At 41.0% G+C, this 19,223-nt stretch overlaps 1 protein-coding gene across 1 annotated transcript in view; it reads left to right on the top strand.

Moving 5' to 3' along the window:
* Positions 1 to 19,223, top strand: part of PCOLCE2 (procollagen C-endopeptidase enhancer 2) — a 72,784-nt gene that overhangs the window by 52,699 nt on the left and 862 nt on the right. Inside the window, exons 4-8 of the mRNA XM_082461285.1 lie at positions 16 to 140; positions 2,915 to 3,051; positions 10,176 to 10,330; positions 15,694 to 15,777; positions 18,275 to 18,442. Coding sequence (XP_082317411.1) covers positions 16 to 140; positions 2,915 to 3,051; positions 10,176 to 10,330; positions 15,694 to 15,777; positions 18,275 to 18,442 — 669 coding nt within the window. The remainder of the gene's footprint in view (positions 1 to 15; positions 141 to 2,914; positions 3,052 to 10,175; positions 10,331 to 15,693; positions 15,778 to 18,274; positions 18,443 to 19,223) is intronic.

The raw sequence follows: 19,223 nt of genomic DNA, 5'->3' as shown, positions 1-19,223 counted from the left end.
TTTTAATAACTTCAGGGGATCAGTATTGTGGAGGACTGCTTGAAAGACCTTCCGGCTCTTTTAAAACCCCCAACTGGCCAGACCGTGATTACCCTGCAGGAGTCACTTGTGTGTGGCACATTGTAGCCCCAAAGAATCAGGTGAGATTCCCTGAAAACATGAAGAAAGTATGCATGTGTGAATTAGTGTGAACTGTTAAAGATACAGGGTGAGGAAGACCCCCTGGACACAGTATTTCTTCATGCAAAGGCCCAGGTTAAATTTGCCTTTGTGCCATTTGACTTGCAAAGTCATGGATTTAATTTCCTATTATAGAATTGTAATTTTCAAAACAGGTTTTGGAATACAAATGGCCTGCAAATTCCACATGAGATTGTTTAACCCTGTGGAAGATGTTGTTAAGCATGGGGTTATAAGCATCAGTGACTAACCATGGGAGCATAACAAATCCCCAAGTACATGTACACTTCAGGTTACCATTTGCTCGCAGAGCATTATGTCCTGATAATGGCCCTCTTAGTCACCAAATCAGAAACAGCCTGAATGCTTCACTTTAACAAAGCCAATGCAAGCATACCACATCATCTTTTCTAAGAACAAGGTGTCTGATGAGAAAACTGGTGGTGTGTGGTTGTTTTTTTTTTGGGTGCTGTTTAAAATAAAATTTGTGTAGGTTCCCCACAAATAACTTTATTCATTGCTCTAAAACAATCAACAGAGAAGGTCTAGTTTTCCATTGTTTATTAGTAGGTGGTTATATGAAATTTTACCCTTTTTGGGGACCACTTTCAGATATTAATTGCAGGGTAGAACTTGGCATGAGAATAGACCAAGCTTACGTTGTGGAATTCTGAAAATAACTTTTAAAAAATTGTTATTATTACAAACATTATAGACTTAAATCAAAACACTGTATGGTGAGCATTATAATACTGTTAAAAAAACTTTTCTAAATTGATCTTTTGTATTGCTTACACAAATATTATTTGACATATATTCATTTCTTTAGTGGAAAATTATTCAGGTAAATATACCCTGCAAGTTAGTGATTTGAGTACACACACACACACACACACACACACTTCACACACTTTGATCATAATCCCAAAACTCAGTTTTATTTTTAGGATGAAAAATATGTTCATTTATTTGATAATGAAAGATTCTATAGATCTATTAAACATTTTATAGTTTAAAATAACATTTAAAAATTAAATTTCTCAAACATTTAAGCCATTATGTAATTCTTGAGATTGTGTTGATCATTTTTCTCTCTGTGTCATTTGTAAATATGTTAGATTAAATAATTTGAATTTAATTATACTCACAGATTACAATTTAGCATCTTTTTTCTATTGTTTTTCTCTTGGATTATTTAAATTTAAATTTGGGTTTTATCTTATTTATATGACTTTTGGCTTCAGCCAGCTGAGTTTTTAATCATGGTTGTAGTGTCTGAAATCACTGGAAACTGTCCAAATGAGAAAAATCATATGAGAAAGTTAAGTCCTAAGTAATTTCTATGTAAATCTACGGGCATTTTCTTCTATTAAAGACTTACTTTTTAAAAAATCATAGCTTTCCCCTTTACCCTCCTATTTATTTACTTATTTTTATTTTCTCTTCAAAAGTTCTGTGACTAATTTCTAAGTAGAAAAAGTTCAGCCAATGTTTTAGTAACCTAGAACACATTTTATTACTAACCGGTAAGGAGTTACAGGACCCAAAGAGGAAGTAGTTTAATATAACTTAAAGCAGTGTTAAGTATGAATAAGCAATTATTCACCCATCACTGGTGCTGACTTTTTAAAAGTGGATAAATATGTAGATAAGTGGCAATGATGTTCAAAGCCACACTTTACCTTTGTGTCTCTCTGTGGTGCCATTGCTATTATCACCTTCACCCACATTACTGTGTCTAAGTCTTTGCTAGCTAACAACTAGTAACAGTGTGCCTGTCCTAACAGGAGTTAATGCCTATTATATTCCATAAGCAGCAAGGAGGGTTGCCTGCCCACCTGCCATCCAGCAAGAGTGGAGACCAGCTCTCTGGGTGCCATGGGTATTTATGAACCCAGTGAGACTTCCTCTGATTCACACGTTGGAGGGAGTCTTGAAAAATCTGCTTATGAGGGGAATGATTGCTCTTACATCAAAACTTCTTATTGATTCGAATAATTTAGGACACTATTACTGGTACCAGTGCAAAAAAAAATTAATACTTCAGAAATCTAACACTGACTTTGTGTATCCATGCTTCTATGCACCCTCTTCAAAAATCAACCAGATCACCAAGTAGACGGTGTTTGGCAGGCACAGTTTTCAAACATACTTCCAGAAGACATCATAGTCAGTTCCCACTTCCCTGAACCTCTGGTCCTAAAGAATTTGACTTCTTTACATGTGGTGGGAATGTGAGTCTCCTTTTCTTGAAAGAGGAACTGTTGTGTCCACCCATCTCACACACCCCAACACACACTACTATAGGGGACATTGTAGATAATATTTTTATTTCTATTAGTTTTCCTCTAGAGAAGAATGAAGTTGGTGTATAGCCCTGCTTCCCACTCCAACACAAGCCCAATTTAAGTCTTCACATAGGTTTCTGGGGTTATATAGTGTTTTTATACTTTCTTAGCTGTAAGTGAACAGAGTTCCCACGTTTAAGATCCTAATTAGGATTGATTTGGGCTTGAGATGGTCTTTCGGAATGATTAAAAATGAAAGCAAAAGAATACCGCAATTTTGATAACTAATAAGTATGCAAACACTAAGAAAAAATTCAAACACGGTGAATACATTTTTTTAAGAAGGAAAATCGTGGTACCCTACAAATCTAGGGAGAGGAAGAATTCTGTTTGAGGTTGTTCCGCACTGCTCCTCTGACACTTCTAATGTTGTGCTTTCACTAAAGCTTATAGAATTAAAGTTTGAGAAGTTTGATGTTGAACGTGATAACTACTGCCGGTACGATTATGTGGCCGTGTTTAATGGTGGGGAGATCAACGACGCTGAAAGAATTGGGAAGTATTGTGGCGACAGCCCCCCTGCGTGAGTAGCACCTGTTTTATTTCATTAATATTTTAGGGGTTCTAAACTTGTTTCTTATTAAATTGCCCAATTATATTGTATTTTCTGGAAGATTTTGTGGTGTTGTTTTGCTCTCAGATTCTTGGGTTCCATGGCAGTGGAGTCCCGTACATCGTCAACACAAAGAGTAGCCAACCCAGAGAGCGAGGCAGCATTAGCAAGAGTGTAGAGAGGGCTCGGCAGCCAAACAGATAAACCGAAGTAGAGTTGGTGATGCCCCTGGGGCAGATGCTGAGCCAGAGAGCTGACCTGGATACCTCACTGCCCTGCAAGGGGGAGCTGAAGCATCAGAGTGGAATGAGGAAAATTCTGAGCAAAAACTAGGGGGCAGATTATTGGGAATCCAGATGAGGAAACCTGGAAGCTTATGATAGATCCAGATGATTTTACCTGTCCTGGACTTTGGGGTCTTTACGCCGCCTCGCATTGTTGCTCAAATTCTTGCTGAGTGAGCCTGAAAGGTACTGTGTATTTATCAGCAAATATTTATGGCGCTAAGAGCTCTGCCACTTACTAGATGCATGACATTGGACAAGTTACTTAACTCCTCTGTGCTGTATTTTGGTGCAACACATGACTGTTTTGGTGCAAGGTATTTCACACCGTCACATACAATACTAGGAAAAGTGGCAATGACATTACTACAGCTTGCCGGCAAAGTCACCACTGTGCCAATTTAAATAACCTTTCTTATTCTGTTGCTTCAACATAATTAGAATATCTGCATCACTTGATCTTACATGCATTTCTATGATTTTCCATAGACACATTTGAGTTAAAGCAAGATACTTTAAAGATGTTAAAAACATCCAGAAAGAAAAGATAGATTATCACAAAGGAAAGAGCCTAACAACTGACTTCTCAATAGCAACAGTGGAAGTTAGAAGATCTTAGAATATCTTCAAAGTGTTGAGACAAAATTACTGTCAATCTTGAATTATTTACCCAGAAAAACCTCTCTTCTGTGAATGTGGGTGAAATAAAGACATTTTCAGTTAAATAAGAGCCGAGACAGTTTACTACCAACAAACCCTAACTAAAGAAACTTCATTATGACTTTACTTCAGGCAGAAAGATGATGATCACGGAATAAAGGACAGAGCTGCAGGAAGAAACACTGAGCAAAGATACTGGTTGTAGAGTTGAAGGATTTTCAGGTCCTTGTATTGTTTGAGAATAGGGTGGAGATATTGTGAAACTTTATAATATGCCAGAGTAAATATGGATGTTAAATTGAGGCAACCTCTAAAAAAAGTAGAAATAGAGTCTTTAACTTCCAAAACAGTGGAGGGAAAACATGCAATGAGAAAAAGTTCAATCCAAAGAAAGCAACAAAAGAGAAAAAGAGAAACATTTTAAAAGACAGGACAAATAAAAAGAACGAAAGGAGGACTTCCCTGGTGGCGCAGTGGTTAAGAATCCGCCTGCCAATGCAGGGGACACGGGTTCGATCACTGGTTGGGGAAGGTCCCACAGGCCGCAAAGCAGCTAAGCCCGTGCGCCACAACTACTGAGCCTGAGCTCTAGAGCCCGCAAGCCACAGCTACTTAGCCTGCATGTCACAACTGTTGAGCCCACACACCACAACTACTGAAGCCTGTGCACTCTAGGGCCCACGTGCTGCAACTACTGAGCCTGCGTGCCACAACTACTGAAGCCCGCGTGCCTAGAGCCCATGCTCCACAACAAGAGAAGCCACTGCAATGAGAAGCCCGCACACTGCAACAAAGAGTAGCCCCTGCTCACCACAACTAGAGAAAGCCTGCGAGCAGCAACAAAGACCCAACACGGCCAAAAATAAATAAATAAATAAATAAAGATTTTTTTTTTTTTAAAAAAAGCACCAAAGGAGACCATGGAAATATATCTAGACGTACCTGTAATCAATATAAATGCAAATGGATCAAATCATTGATGAAAAGACAAAGAGTGTCAGGCTGGATAACAAAGTAAAATCCAGTTATATGCTATTTATAAGACACGTCTCCAAAAAATAAGAACACAGAGTATTCGAGAATGAAAGGATAGAAAGATCTATTGTAAGCAAATGCTAACTGAAAGAAAACTGGCATAGCTTTATTGATAACAGGGAAAAGAATTTTAGGCAGAAAGCAGTTCTGAATAGTTCCTATGTAATGATAAAAGGTGCAGTTTATCAGGAAAGTATAATAATTATAAACTTGTATGCACATCAAAATATCTAATTCAGAAAAATAATAAAAATTAAAAGAAAAATCTACAAAGTCCACTGTTACAGTAGGAGATTTTTAACACATCTCTTTCAATATGGGAAATTAGGATGTAGACGATTTGAAGGCAACAGGCTTAGTCTAATGGATAGAGAACACTGCATTCAACCATTGGAGAGAATACTTTTCCTTTTTTTTTTTTTTTTTAAGCAAAATGGACGCAGGCAAAAGAAAAAGCCAGAGTAATGATTAAAGAAATTTGATCTGTAGTTGAAAAGTCTTCCTATCAAGGGGGGAAAAAAACAGGCCCCGGTTGTTTTTCTCCATGAGTTCTAACCAACATTTGAGGAACAGATAATTCCAACACTGCACAGATTCTTCCAGAGAAAAATAGGGATTGTTCCACAACAAATTTTACAAGGCTAGTATAAAGTGACACCAAAACAAGATAAGGACAAAGAAAAGAATACTGAAGACCAACGTCACTTATGAATGTGATGAAAAATAAATCCTAAAAGAAAAAATATTAGCAAGCCAAATCTAACAATCAAAAAATACTTTATGACCAGGAGTTCAAGGTTGGTTTGAATTTAGAAAAATCTATTAATTTAATTTTATATATTACCAAATTAAAGTGTGACTTGCAAACTTATGTTTTTATTAGTTGAAAACGTTAACTTATATAAGACTATCTTAAATAGCTTGAATAAAAAAGTTTGTATTTTTAAAAAGGTATCTTAATAGCAATAACAAAAAAAAACCTCAAGAGTTAATCTAACAAATCATGTACAAGGCCTTAATAGAGAAAATTATAAAACGTTACTAAAAGATATTTTAATAAGACCTAAATAAATGGAGCTATGTGCTATTCTCATGAATAGGAAAAATCAGTATTATTTAAAAATTTTAAAGATTGGCTTTCCATTAAACCTGACAGTCCAGCTGTAAAATGTACATGGCTTTGCTAGGGGAGGGGACAAAACTAAGACAGTTTTGAAGGAGAAGAAACCGGCAGGAGGATTTGACCAACCACGGTGGAGCCAGGTCAGAAAGCTGTTGTAATTAAGACAGTGTGGTTTTAACAGAGCGATAGAAAAATTGACTAATGAAAACACCACAGAGAGGCCAGAAACATATCCACATGTCTCTGCAGATTAGACATATCCCAGAGACGCACAGATCAGCAGGTAAAGGATGACCCTGTTGAGAATGAGGCAGGGACAACTTTTGCTTCTATGGGAAAAATGAATTGTATTCATATCTAATATCACACAAACGTCAATTACAGATGGATTGGGAACTGAAATGAGAATTTCTGCTCATCAAAATACACCTTAAAGAGAGGGAAAAGAGAAGGCACAAAACGGAAACAGATATTTGTAAAATATTTGATATATTTGACAAAGACCTAGGTCTAGGTTCCAAAACATATCAAGAAATCCTTAAAAATTATTAAGGAAAAGATAACAACTCAGAAAAAATGGGCAAAAGACATGAAAAGGCATGCCCCAAAGAAGAAAGCTGCACAGTGAATAAATCTTTGACAAGAATGTAAATTGGTACAATCACTTTGGAAATCAGTTTGGCAATATCTAATAAAATTGAAAATAAGGACTTCCCTAGTGGCGCAGTGGTTGAGAATCTGCCTGCCAATGCAGGGGACACGGGTTCGAGCCCTGGTCTGGGAAGATTCCACATGCTGCAGAGCAACTAATCCCGTGTGCCACAGCTACTGAGCCCGTGAGCCACAACTACTGAAGCCCACGCGGCTAAAGCCCATGCTCCACAACAAGAGAAGCCACCGAAGTGAGAAGCCCACACGCCGCAACGAAGAGTAGCCCCAACTCGCTGCAACTAGAGAAAGCCTGTGCACAGCAACGAAGACCCAACGCAGCCAAAAATAAATAAATAATTTTAAAAAAAATTTTGAAAGTGAGCTTGTATCCTCTGACCCGGTATAGAGCATATACCCTACTCTCCTCGTGGACAGTTGTGTCCCTGTGCATCACAAGACATATACAAGAATGTTCTCATCAATATTATTTGTACTGGGGGGAGAGTAAACAGCACAATGTTTATCAACAAAAGAATAGTTCGATTCTGTTATAGTTCACACTGTACAGCCCCGAGCACAGTGGATGAATCTCACAGTTATAATGTTGAGGGTGAAAAAAATAACAGAAAAGGACACACTATACTCTTTCATTTATATCAAGTTTAAAAAACTGCAAACCTATAGAATATATGGTTTCATGATGCATATGTATGAGTAAATCTGTAGACGAAAGGAAAGGAGAAGCACAAAACTCAGGGTGGGTGGGGGCAATGGGGACATCACTTCAGCATCTCTGTGCCTGGTTCAAATCAGTATCGATACCATTGGATTCAGTTCAGAAACATTTACTATATATACCCCAGCCGTGTGGCAGACACGATGTTAGGGACCTGGAACACAAAGATAAAACAAAAGATACAGAGGTAAGTATGGGAAGGACCAAAACAAGGCAGATAGGTAAATTGACAACGGAATGTCCTGGTGGATTTCTGACAAGGAGTCCTTTGGTCCAGTCGGGACAAGTGGCGGGAGGTCAGGGGAGGTTTGGGAAAAGAGATTATGCCTCTTGAAGCTGAGTCTTGAAGCAAGAGAGAGAGTTAGAGGCAGAACTTAGGACAGACTCATTCCAAGCAGAGGGAACTCCGTTATTGAAGATCCACAGGGGAGATATATGCTCTTCTGGAGCCTGAACCTTGCGTGGGCGCCCAGAGAGCCAGGAGGCGGAGAGTGGAGTTGGGTTCCACGTCCTGCAGACATGGGAGCTCTCGAAGTGCAGTTAGGGGAAGTGACAGGATCGGTGCTTCTAGAACGCCCGCCCTAGACAAGAGGAGCAGGGAGCTGGCAAGGAGGCTGTAGCAGTGGTCCCGGTAAAGCTGAGGTGGTAGAGATGAAGAGGAGGTGGATCAAGGAATATTTAGGAGGCAAAATTGGCAGGACCTGGTGGCTGGTTGGCTGTAGTGATTGAAGAAGAGGAAGGCTGTAGATGGCAAAGCAGAGACCGCTCACATAGCCGGCTCTGTAAGACACCGGTCGGCATCCTCAGTCCATTCCTGGGATTTGCCCGTGGGGAGTGGGTCCACGTGAGATGCCCCCTTGCCTTCCTAGCGATTTGTAACTAATTTGCAGATGCAACGCTCTACCCTCAGTATATTCACGGCATTGTGACTCTGTCACACTCATACTAAAGCTCAGTAGCAGCCTAACTAAAGATACCTTTGTTACTAAAATACTCTTCCTTGAGAAAATTCAGCTTCCAATATCGTGCTTCCAAGATGAGTTCATAGAAAAGGCAGTGAGTGATCACTATGATTATAACATCATGCCTAGAAGGCTGACCTGGTTGGATCTTAAGGTTTTCTTTGCTGCTTATAAGAAGTGCTTTTTGTAATTTTATCATCTAAACAAGATTAACGTGTCTTATTCGTACTTGTAGTTGAAAACTGTGTTTCGTGCACACTGTATTTATTCAATGGAATGTGTTTTCAAAAGCAAGATAAAATATTTCTGTTCCAGGCTTGATTCTCAGAAGCATTATTTAAATGACCTTGGTCACTTCTGTGACTGGAACTCTAAATGTGGGTCACAGAGCTTGCTCTTAGGTTTGTCTCAGCCCTTGGCTAAGAAGGCAATAACCTTCAGGACAGAAAAGATCCTGCAGTTTTTCTAACTGGTTGGGTCAAGTCCAGATCTACCCTCCCCTCCACCCACTCCACTCAAAATAGCTGATAGGTTGCCTCATTACTTACTGTCCGTGAGGGCTAAGAAGTGATTCAGCTGAGAAGACGCCTCAAAAAAAGGAGTTTAGTCAAACCACCAATTAACTCAATTAAATAAATTTTCCACTTCTGAATTAAATAGTTTTAAAATAGAATTAGCCAAACAGCATTTTTAAACCATTGTTTAAATAACAATAGCAAGATTAAATGAAACTACCGTCTTGTATAATATAGTTATCCCCTAAGATTTAACAGAGCTTCTGAGCCTCAGTTATTATCGCCACTAAACCTTTAGTACCAGCACGCCCCTAAAATTGCTTTAAAATTAGAATTCTTAATGATGTCGTTCATGACCACCAAAACAAAGTAATCACTTTCTCTTTCTCCTTCACAGCATTTTGCCACCCAGATTATAAACAGAAAGGTTTCCATTTCAGGCACGCGTAAGAACTCTCATTAACAATGAAATGAAAGTCCCATTAAATCCTGCATGGCTTTCTTATCCCTAGGTGACCAGCCCACTGAGGTGATCCCTTTGGTGGTGTCTTCACAGGGTGTGGGAATTTGTTCACCGAAGTTCTCCATCTGATTCCCCAGGGCCAGCACCACTAGCTCCCCAGGCCAGCTGGAACCCACAGTCTTAGTTCAAAGAAGCTGTGTGGTTGCCAAGTCAGGCCCAACCCTGCGGCGCTTGTGAGGAACCAGCTGCAGCTTCAGTGTTTACATTGGTCCCAATGTCTACCAGCGTCTCTAAATGCACCTGGTCCTTTCAAAGGCTGACTCTCCCACATACTAACCGAGGGCCTTGGGCAAATCACTTGAACTCTCCGATCTTCACTTGCCTATTCCATGAAAAGGGGATAATAACAGGTTGTTGTGAAGACAGAATTCAACGGTTTTCATAAAGCACGTGCCTAACTGAGCAAACATTCAGTAGATGTTAGCTATTCGCATTAATGCTGAGCAGATTAAGACCATCATCTTTTTAAGTATTTCAGCTTTTCAGTTTAAACAAAGAATAACCTATCGTCAGAAATTGATGGAAAGTTAGAAAATTCTACATTTCAGAGAGGCGTCACCTAAATTTTTAAATATATATATAGTTACATTTTTTTTTTCTTTTAGGCCAATTGTATCTGAGAGAAATGAACTTCTCATTCAGTTTTTATCAGACTTAAGTTTAACTGCAGATGGATTTATCGGTCACTACAAATTCAGGCCAAAGAAATTGCCGGCAACTACAGCACCACCTGTTACCACCACCTTTCCTGTGACTACAGGTAAGTTTTTCTCGTTTAAAGTTTGTACACAAACTTGAGGAGTATAAGAAAAATTCTTCTGAAGTAGAAAAAAAAAATTAAATAAGAGGAAAATACTTGAGACTAAAATAAGTTAAATAAGATGAAAACTTATGGAAGAGAATAATATGATTCCATGAATTAAAGAAAAGTGTAAGGTGTAAGAATGCTTCTAAGCTAATAATTTTAAAATGTTATCTAAGAAAATTATGGTCACTTAAAAATGCTAGGAGCCCTATTTTGGCACAGATCATTACAAGCCTACTTTTTCTTTCTTGGCACTTATAAAATTATGTTTTTCTTTTGATTACATAGAACTGTAGTGTTTTAGGTTAAAGTTTCAGGGCCCTGATACCTGCCTGTTTTCACATCTGCCAGTATTTGGACTTTTTTGGGAAGGGGTATGCTCCAAAATGTGTCATACAAAATGTATTATTTTTTCAAATTGGAGTAAATCAAACAAAAATATTTGAGGTATTATAGAAGCCAGTCAGGAAACTCTGGTATTATCTAAGAAATGGAGAGGCAAGTGTGGGTCCCTGTATCTTGTCTCTACACCCTGTCAGCTCTACCCACCAGGATTTCAGGTCTGAGATTTCAAAATCTAAGTCCAGGGAGGAGAAAAAAAGTGGGAAGGAAGGACCTAAGGTTAAGATATGAAATAGTCTGAGATAAACCCAGCTTTACTGCCCACCATTTTCTGCAGGTACCCAGAGCAGGGCTCTCCTGAGTACAGGCACTTCTAGAAGGGCTGATTTTTCTGAGCACTCCACAGTGTGCCACCTTGTGGCCTGCAAGTGTACTGCCGCATGTTACAGCAATATTTCTCCAGCCCATCTCAGTGGACCCTGGTGTCCTTATTCTTTCCAGTGAATTATCTGTCTGCACTCATGTGGTTCCCCAGCTTTTATCCTGTGGTTCCCCAGCTTTTATCTCCAGTCCTAAACTTTCTCTGAAATTGCAAACATGAATTTGTAATTTTCTCCTAGAGTTTTGCAACTGCTAGACATTTAAATTAAAACATATCAAAGGTAACTCATTTCTATCACATTATTTTCTGTCTCAGTTCTGCTTCTCCACCCGTTTTCCCAAGCATGGTCCACAGCAACTGTAGCCACACTCTTAGGGTCCCCTTCCTCTGTCTTAATTCCCCACTGAATGCCCCATACACACACACACACACACACACACACACACACACACACACACACACACACACAGAGCAGTGTCCTTCTCCCACTTAAATTCATTGTCTACACCTGTGCGATGCAATACAGTGGCCACTGTTGAACACTTGAAATGTGACGAGTGCTACTAAAGATCTGAGTTTTTAATTTAATTAAAATTTAAAAGCCTCCGTGGCCAGTGGCTACCATATTGGACGGCACAGGGGCCAAACTCCTTCGCACTTTGTACCCTAGCCTCTCTTGCTGGTTTCATCTGTAGGCCCTACCACCTCACTCCTGATGCCCTAAGTAGCTGGGGTTTTATCCTAAGTGCGGGGGGAAGCTGTTGGTGGATTTAAGCAAAGTTCAGGATTCGATTCACACTTGGTGAAGATCACTCTGTGAGGCCCCAGTGAGGTGAATGGACTGTAGGGGTCAGGAGGGTCAGCGTGTTCTTGAGGTTGTCCAGGGGAAGTGCACCGGACAGAAATACAGAGACGGTCAAGAGACGCTGACAGTTGTGCAGGCCAGAGACCTGGGGAGATATTGACAGGGCTCGGTGTTAATTGGACTAGGGCGATCCAGAAGCATGCCTCCCGGGTCCCTGGCTTGCACAGGTTACCATTCATAGAAGTAGAGTCATAGGTTGAGGGGTAGATTCATAAGTTAAGCTGTGCTTATTATGAGATTTAAATGAAATAACATGTACAATATTCAGCTGACTCTTTGGCAAATAAATAGTAAATATCCAAGCATGTTAGCATAATATTATTAAAGTTATTTGAATATGTTATTATATGGCAAGAGCATTGACATAAGAATATATACAATATGTATAAATAAACTTAAATTTGACTTTAATGAAAAATAAGTTAAGCTATGCCCTTGTGGGGTTAGAGGTGTCTGTGAGACGAGCAAATGGAGCTGTTATGTAGGCAGTTAGATCTACGGACCTCCAGGCCAGAAGAGAGATGTAAGCAAGAGATTCAAATCTGAGTCTTCAACGTGTACGTGGTTGACACCATGGTGCAGGATGCGATTGCCTAGGGAGGGGTTACGGGGAAAGGAGAAGAAGGGCTGGAATTAAATCTCTAGAAACTCCAGGTCTTTGAAGAGGAGGATCTGCTGGCAGAGAAGAATGAAAAGAGCAGCTAAGGGGAGGCGGCGGACGTGGGGGGAACCCAGGTGCCGGGGAAGTGAGTGTTTTGTGAAGGGGGTACTCAGAAGAGCCAAGTGTTGATGAGACTTCAAACAAAGGCAGGACTAAAATGTTACCATCTCATTTCATGACGTGGAGGCTACTGGACACCCTGGCAAGGGTTATGAATGGAGCTGTGCAGGCAGAAGCCAGATGGGGGTGAGGGGCGTTTAGAGCAAGGCGAGGAAACTGACACTAAGTCCAGCAGCTCAGTCCGCAGGTTCGAGCCTAAGGGAGGGTGTGAACGTGGTAAAGCCAATGGGAAGTAGCCGGCACAGCAGGAGAACAGAAGGGCAGAGTGAAGGAATAAACTGAAGAGGAAATTTCCACATAGATGAGAGGGTCTGGCCTCCGGAGGACGCACAGAAGGACAAACCTCAGACCAGACGTGGGCAGCCTCTCTCAGGGGAGGAAAGAAGTGAGGGGGGCAGATAAAGACAGCTCAGAGGTCTGGTGGGGCTTCAAGGACATTTTCTTCTGTGATCTCTGTTTTCCCCAGAAAATAGGCAAGGTCACCTGCTGAGAATGAGAAAGAAGGGAGGTAGGAGCCCCGGGGGGCTTGGGGGAATCCGAAAAACAGCTGTGGAAATTGGAGACAGCTTGTCACTTGGACGAGGGTCCATTTGTGTCCTCAGCTGTCTACGTGCAGAAAGAGAAGCAGAGGCTCCTTCAGGCTTCCTAAGGGTTGGAGGGCAGAGGGGAAAGGGAGTTTAACATATTGTCAAGAAAGTGAGATAACAGACCATGGAAACTAAGTGGAGTAGCTAAGGAAGTGAAGACGGGCCAGGTTGGTGGAGTGGGAAGAATGCGAGGGGTCAATGTGTTGAACCTCTACAGACAGAAAGCAAGTACTCATGAGAGTCTGAGAGTAAATAAATAAGCTTGAAGGAGAGGAGGCTACACTGGCTGACCAGGTGTCTACATTTGGGAGACTGGTGATGAGACTTCAGCAGGAGGGCATGTAAGCCTGGGACTGAGGGGCGGAGATGGAGCAGAGGGGACGTGTCTGGGAAGGATGGGGCCGTGGCGGCACCGAGAGGGATCGTCCCCGAGGAGGGAGGACCCACCAAGCACACCCACCCACGGGCACGGGAGCACATGGAGAGGAGGGCTGAGACCCAGGTGCCATGCTGGGGGGAGCGGGGCAGCAGGGAGAGGACGGGAGGATGAGGAGGGCCAAGGTGGGACAGCTGATGGCTTAAAGGCAAGAGAGCGGGGATGTGCCCAAGGGAGAGAAGGGGCCGTGTGGGACACCCACCCAACCTCCAGACTAACATTCTGAGGCCGAGAAGGAGCTGGTTTCCAGTGGCCCACGTGAAAAGATGCTCTTTCATGAGACAGGGAGAACCACTAATGCCACTACCTTTTGACTCAGCGAATTAGGTAAATTCAGGTCCCCAACTGCTGGAACAATAGTCCCTCTAAATGCTTTCTGAGCTCTTTCTCCATATATATGTATATATATGCTATTGTGTGTATTTTAACATTAAATTGTATATATTTAATACTATAATCCACTTTGGATCCTCTTTGGAGTTAAGTAGGGCTACAAATTAAGAGTAAATTCACAGAAAAGTTAGCAGAACATATTAGCAGGGCAATCTTACAGTTGTAAATTCTTACCCACCAAGTACTGCTCTGTGACAGCTTTGTTTAGTTCTTCCTAGCATGTTGCCACATGTAAGTGAATCATTAGGAAATATTTTGGAAACATTTTTAATGATGATAATGAGGATTATTTTCATTTCATTTCATTTCGTTTCATCATATTACAGTTTCTCAACCTTGGCACTATTTACATTTTTGGCCAGATAATTCTTTTTTTCTTTTTTCTTTTTTTAAAGGGTGAGTACTGGAGTTACTTTTTTTTTTTTTTTTTAATTTATTTATTTTTGGCTGTGTTGGGTCTTCTTTTCTGTGCGAGGGCTTTCTCTAGTTGCGGCAAGCGGGGGCCACTCTTCATCGCGGTGCGCGGGCCTCTCACTATCGCGGCCTCTCTTGTTGCAGAGCACAGGCTCCAGATGCTCAGGCTCAGTAGTTGTGGCTCACGGGCTTAGTTGCTCCGCGGCATGTGGGATCTTCCCAGACCAGGGCTCGAACCCGTGTCCCCTGCATTGGCAGGCAGATTCTCAACCACTGCGCCACCAGGGGAGCCCCAGATAATTCTTTGCTGTTGGGGGCTGTCCTGTTCACTGTAGGATGTCTAGCAGCATCCCTGGTTATATACCCACTAGATACCAGTGGCATCCCCTAGTTGTGATCACCAAAAATATTTCCAGGCATTACCAATTGTCACCTAGTGGGCAAAATCACCCCTGACTGAGAACCACTGTGGTTATCTATTTAGTTGTACTTTCAAATTTGTCTACTTCTCAGTTCTTAAGATCCTTCTAGGCAATGAATAATGCCTTACTAATAATCCTTCCAGGCTCAAAATAAATGTTTAGTGACTGGTTGCATCTGATTACAGCTATAGCACACTTTACCACATGAGCAGTGTTCCCAGAAACCTGTACTGCTCACGTTTGGGCGACTGTGTATTTCAGATGCACCAAGAAAGCTCCCTCTACCCTCAGCGGGAGCCCCATAGGATTCCTTTTGGAAAATGAGGAGTTAACCTACATCTCCTGTGTTCATATCTGTTGTACTGGGTTTTTCTAAGCAGGGTACATGAGACTGTATCTATTTTTGGTACAGCATTAGTTATATATAAAGGAAGAAGAGAATAGGGCTAAATTTGGGTTATCTTTGATCTCAGGTTTAAAACTCAGCAGAGGGTATTGAGTTACCCTGAAGAAATTAGAGCAGGAGTTGGTAGCATGAAGAATTGCCTTTGCATGCTTTTTAATTATTTCATTGCAATGACAGATTGGTGGCCCAGGGAAATATATGGGAATTTTAAATTGGTAGATTCAGATCTAAACACCAATTATACTTGAATTCATTTTCCTGAATCTTATGTCTTTCTTCTTTGAATGAAGGTTTAAAACCCACCGTGGCCCTGTGTCAGCAGAAGTGTAGACGGTCGGGGACTCTGGAGAGCAATTATTGCTTGAGTAACTTTGGTAAGAAATAAAACCCAGCCTTTCCTCTTTAATCAGAAACCTGAAACCGCATGCTTAATCTCAAAGGAATTGCCGTGAATGTGATGGTAAAGGGTCAGTTACACTCTTCATTTACCCAAGAAAATATTTTCTTACACACTAGGGTATGTTGACTTGTGCCTTTTGAAGTGTTAGATTTCACACCTGAGAAAAATTCATGTACAGAAAATATACATTTTCCACGTAAACTTAATAGTTTGACTCCTGGTACGTGATACTACCGCTCTGTGTATTCTGGCTGGCTCCGTATTCCTGAAAAAACCTGTATCCCTTTTTTCTCACATAGTTTTCATGTACTGAGTATTTTTTCACACATCTGTAATTCAACTGAAGTTAATTAGAAACATATCCAAGCTGGCCTCTCTCAGAAGAAATTCAAGTGTTTCCTCTGTAGTGTCCTTCCAAAGTAGTAAATTAAAACTTGGAAATCTGAAATCCATTTGGAAACTCTTATAAACTGGAACCTGAGGAGATATTACCTAATGACTTAGAATTTCTAAGAGTTTTTTCCAATTAAAAAAAAATTGCACTTTCCGTGAAAACCACTTAAGAGCAAAAGATCCCAAGTTTAATTATGTTGGCTATGTTTAAAAGGAACATCGAAGAGAAGTCTTATCAGGAAAAGAAAGTTGGTACAGCCTTTAAATAGGTTACCCAGAACAAAGGGCCTCCCAGATGAGGCTTTGCTTGCTTTTTCTTATGCCTTCAAGTGGTAGCTGCAGCCCAGACGGACTATGTTGTAGAGAAGGTATGAAGGCACTAAAGAATCTAGGGCCCTAAATCTAACTGGAGTTTGCATGCCGAAATTCAAATAATGGCATGAAAATGAAAACCAGTAGCACGAGGTGTCATTGCTCCCACGCCAGTGTGGTCTTCTGTAGGAGGTGCTTAAGGAAATCTCCCTTCCTGTCCTTCAGAGCGACCTGATTTCACTCGGCTACTGACTGACGTTTTGCAGTAAACACTCATGACTGAGAGTCAAAGTAAGGCATGAGAAGAATTCTGATGTTATGATCTTTGCGTTCCACATAAGCAGTGAGTTCTCACTTTATCCTGAAAGGGTCATATCAGCCAAGTCCAAAACTCGATCTATTCCACTGTGACTCATTTCCATGGCAAAACGACCCAATACTATCACCAGTGGCCCATTGGTTCCCAACCAGCATTGGTAACACTCCTTTAGGGGCAGGTTTTGATTGTCACAATAACTTCCGGGTGCTACTGGTTTTCTGGGTAGAGACAAGATTCATCAGAAAGTCATTCAATGCAAGTCCTGCCTCACATGCAATGTCCCATGCCCCCCCCACCCCAGAATGCCAAAAGCACGCCTTTGAGAAACACAGCATCTTTCTTTCTGTGGGTCAGAAGTGAGACTCTTCTCTGAGTGTCACATAGTAAGAAGAGAGAGTGACATAATGAAAAGCAACTGAATTTTGCTAGAGTTTTTTTTTTTTTTTTAAGCAAGAAAATGTCTTAAGTTATACCTCAGTTCTATACTTTGACTTGTTAAATGCGTTAAACAGGATGGATAAAAAAGAGAATATGAAAGACCCAGAAAAAGACAGACATTTACTGATCATTAGAGGGAGATGGGGATCTATGGATGAATCAAAGTTCAAGGAGAGAGCACCTGATATCCACTGAGAGAAGACAAATAAGGGATGAAGGGGGGGGTTGGTCTAAGGAACAGAAATAATTCTGGTTTTTGCTAACCCTGATTACCTTCACTGCTTTTATGATACTCTTTCTTGAAAGGGGCTTTTATTTTCTGACCCCCATCTTCCCTCTTCCTTCCCCCCACCTCCATCCCAAACTGCTGCTTCCAATTCTCTTTAGTTTCCTCCAGCACCTGCAATTGGTCATTTGCTGTAGAAGCCTGGGAGAAGGTTTAAGGGAGTGGATATTTGTAAGACCGATTCTTCATTTAATAAATATGTGTTTTATAAAAAAAATGTTCAAGGAGAGAGGCCAGCTAAAGAGAGGAACCAGGGGGAGACACAGAAAGGTAGGCGCTCACCCACACAGACACAAGGACTCAGATCTTCGTGGCTCAAACCCCCATCATGCAGCCTCTTAGTATGGTATTGCCTCTAAAGGTACAAGGTCCTGTTGAGTATTCACAGGTAGAGGCGCATGAGCCCATCCCTTATTTGGTAATTGATCCATATGTTGGATAAAACATTGGAACGAGTCCTCGTCTCAACTGACTGCAATTCCGCAGATATTTTGGTTTTCCTACTCAGTATCAACGCCTAACAGCTGCAGCTTCACGACTCCTTTTTTTCAACCTGAATTTTGATGACAAATGTACAGAATCAAATTCAATGGCTCTATTAGGACCTTCTTTCTAACTTTAAAATGTTTCCCATCTGAAACTTAGAGAAATGTACAACTACGTTCAGTTCTGCTTACATTTGCCTTCACTGTCCCATTATTTCAAAAACGTTTTCTTTTGCAGTCTTGGCCGGCACTGTTATCACCACCATCCCTCGAGGTGGGAGTTTGCACGCCACGGTCTCAATCATCAACATCTATAAAGAGGGAAATCTGGCAATTCAGCAGGCCGGCAAGAACATGAGTGCCAAGGTCGTCGTGGTCTGCAAGCAGTGCCCACTCCTCAGAAGAGGTGAGTCAGAGGAAAACTTCAGTCTTTCTTCCAGGGGAGCTCAGGGGCAGAGAAGGGGACGGGAGAGCCTCTCTGAGAAAATCATGGATCTTTCCATGCCATGGCTGGTCTAGGGAAGTAAAGTCAGGGCTAATGTATTGCCCACTTGTGGTTTCGAAGGAGGGCCTTTGGAGTCAGCCAGAATTGGGCTCCAATCCAAGTTCCGGTAACTTGTGGAAGAAGACGAGGTAATGGAAATGATCAATGGGTCCAAGAAACGTTTGAAGTTGGATCCACAGGGAACAGACAGAGAAGGAGCACATCAGGAGAAAGAGATTTTGAATTATTGCACTTAAGGTGCCACTACTGTGTGTAGAGGAAGATATCCATCAAGGAACAGGAAATTCAGAGCTGGAGTTCAGAAGAGAGAGGTATCTATGGGCTAGAATGAAAGATTTGGGATTCATTTGTAGATATAGGATTATTAAATCCATAGATGGGGATGAGTTTATTAAGAAATTTTGGAAAAAGAAAAGCTACTCCAGAGCCAAAGGTACATGATTTTTTTTTTTTTAAACAGGTTCTTTAACTTATAAAAGTAATGTATGCTCTATGGTTTTTAAAAAGTTTAAATAAGTAGAGAAGGATATAAAATAAAAAGTGAAGCCCTTTCCCTTTCCCCAGAGGCACAATGAACAGTTCCTTCCACAAAGTTCTATCCATATAAAGCCTGCACATACACACGTAGACAGAGGAATCATGCTACACATGTTCTACTGAAACTTTTCCCCCACGTGATGTA

The sequence above is a fragment of the Balaenoptera physalus genome (genome assembly GCF_965194825.1).
Source record: "Balaenoptera physalus genome assembly, chromosome: 4".
NCBI classification, from domain to species: Eukaryota; Metazoa; Chordata; class Mammalia; order Artiodactyla; family Balaenopteridae; genus Balaenoptera; species Balaenoptera physalus.
This window is presented reverse-complemented; position numbering and strand designations above follow the sequence as displayed.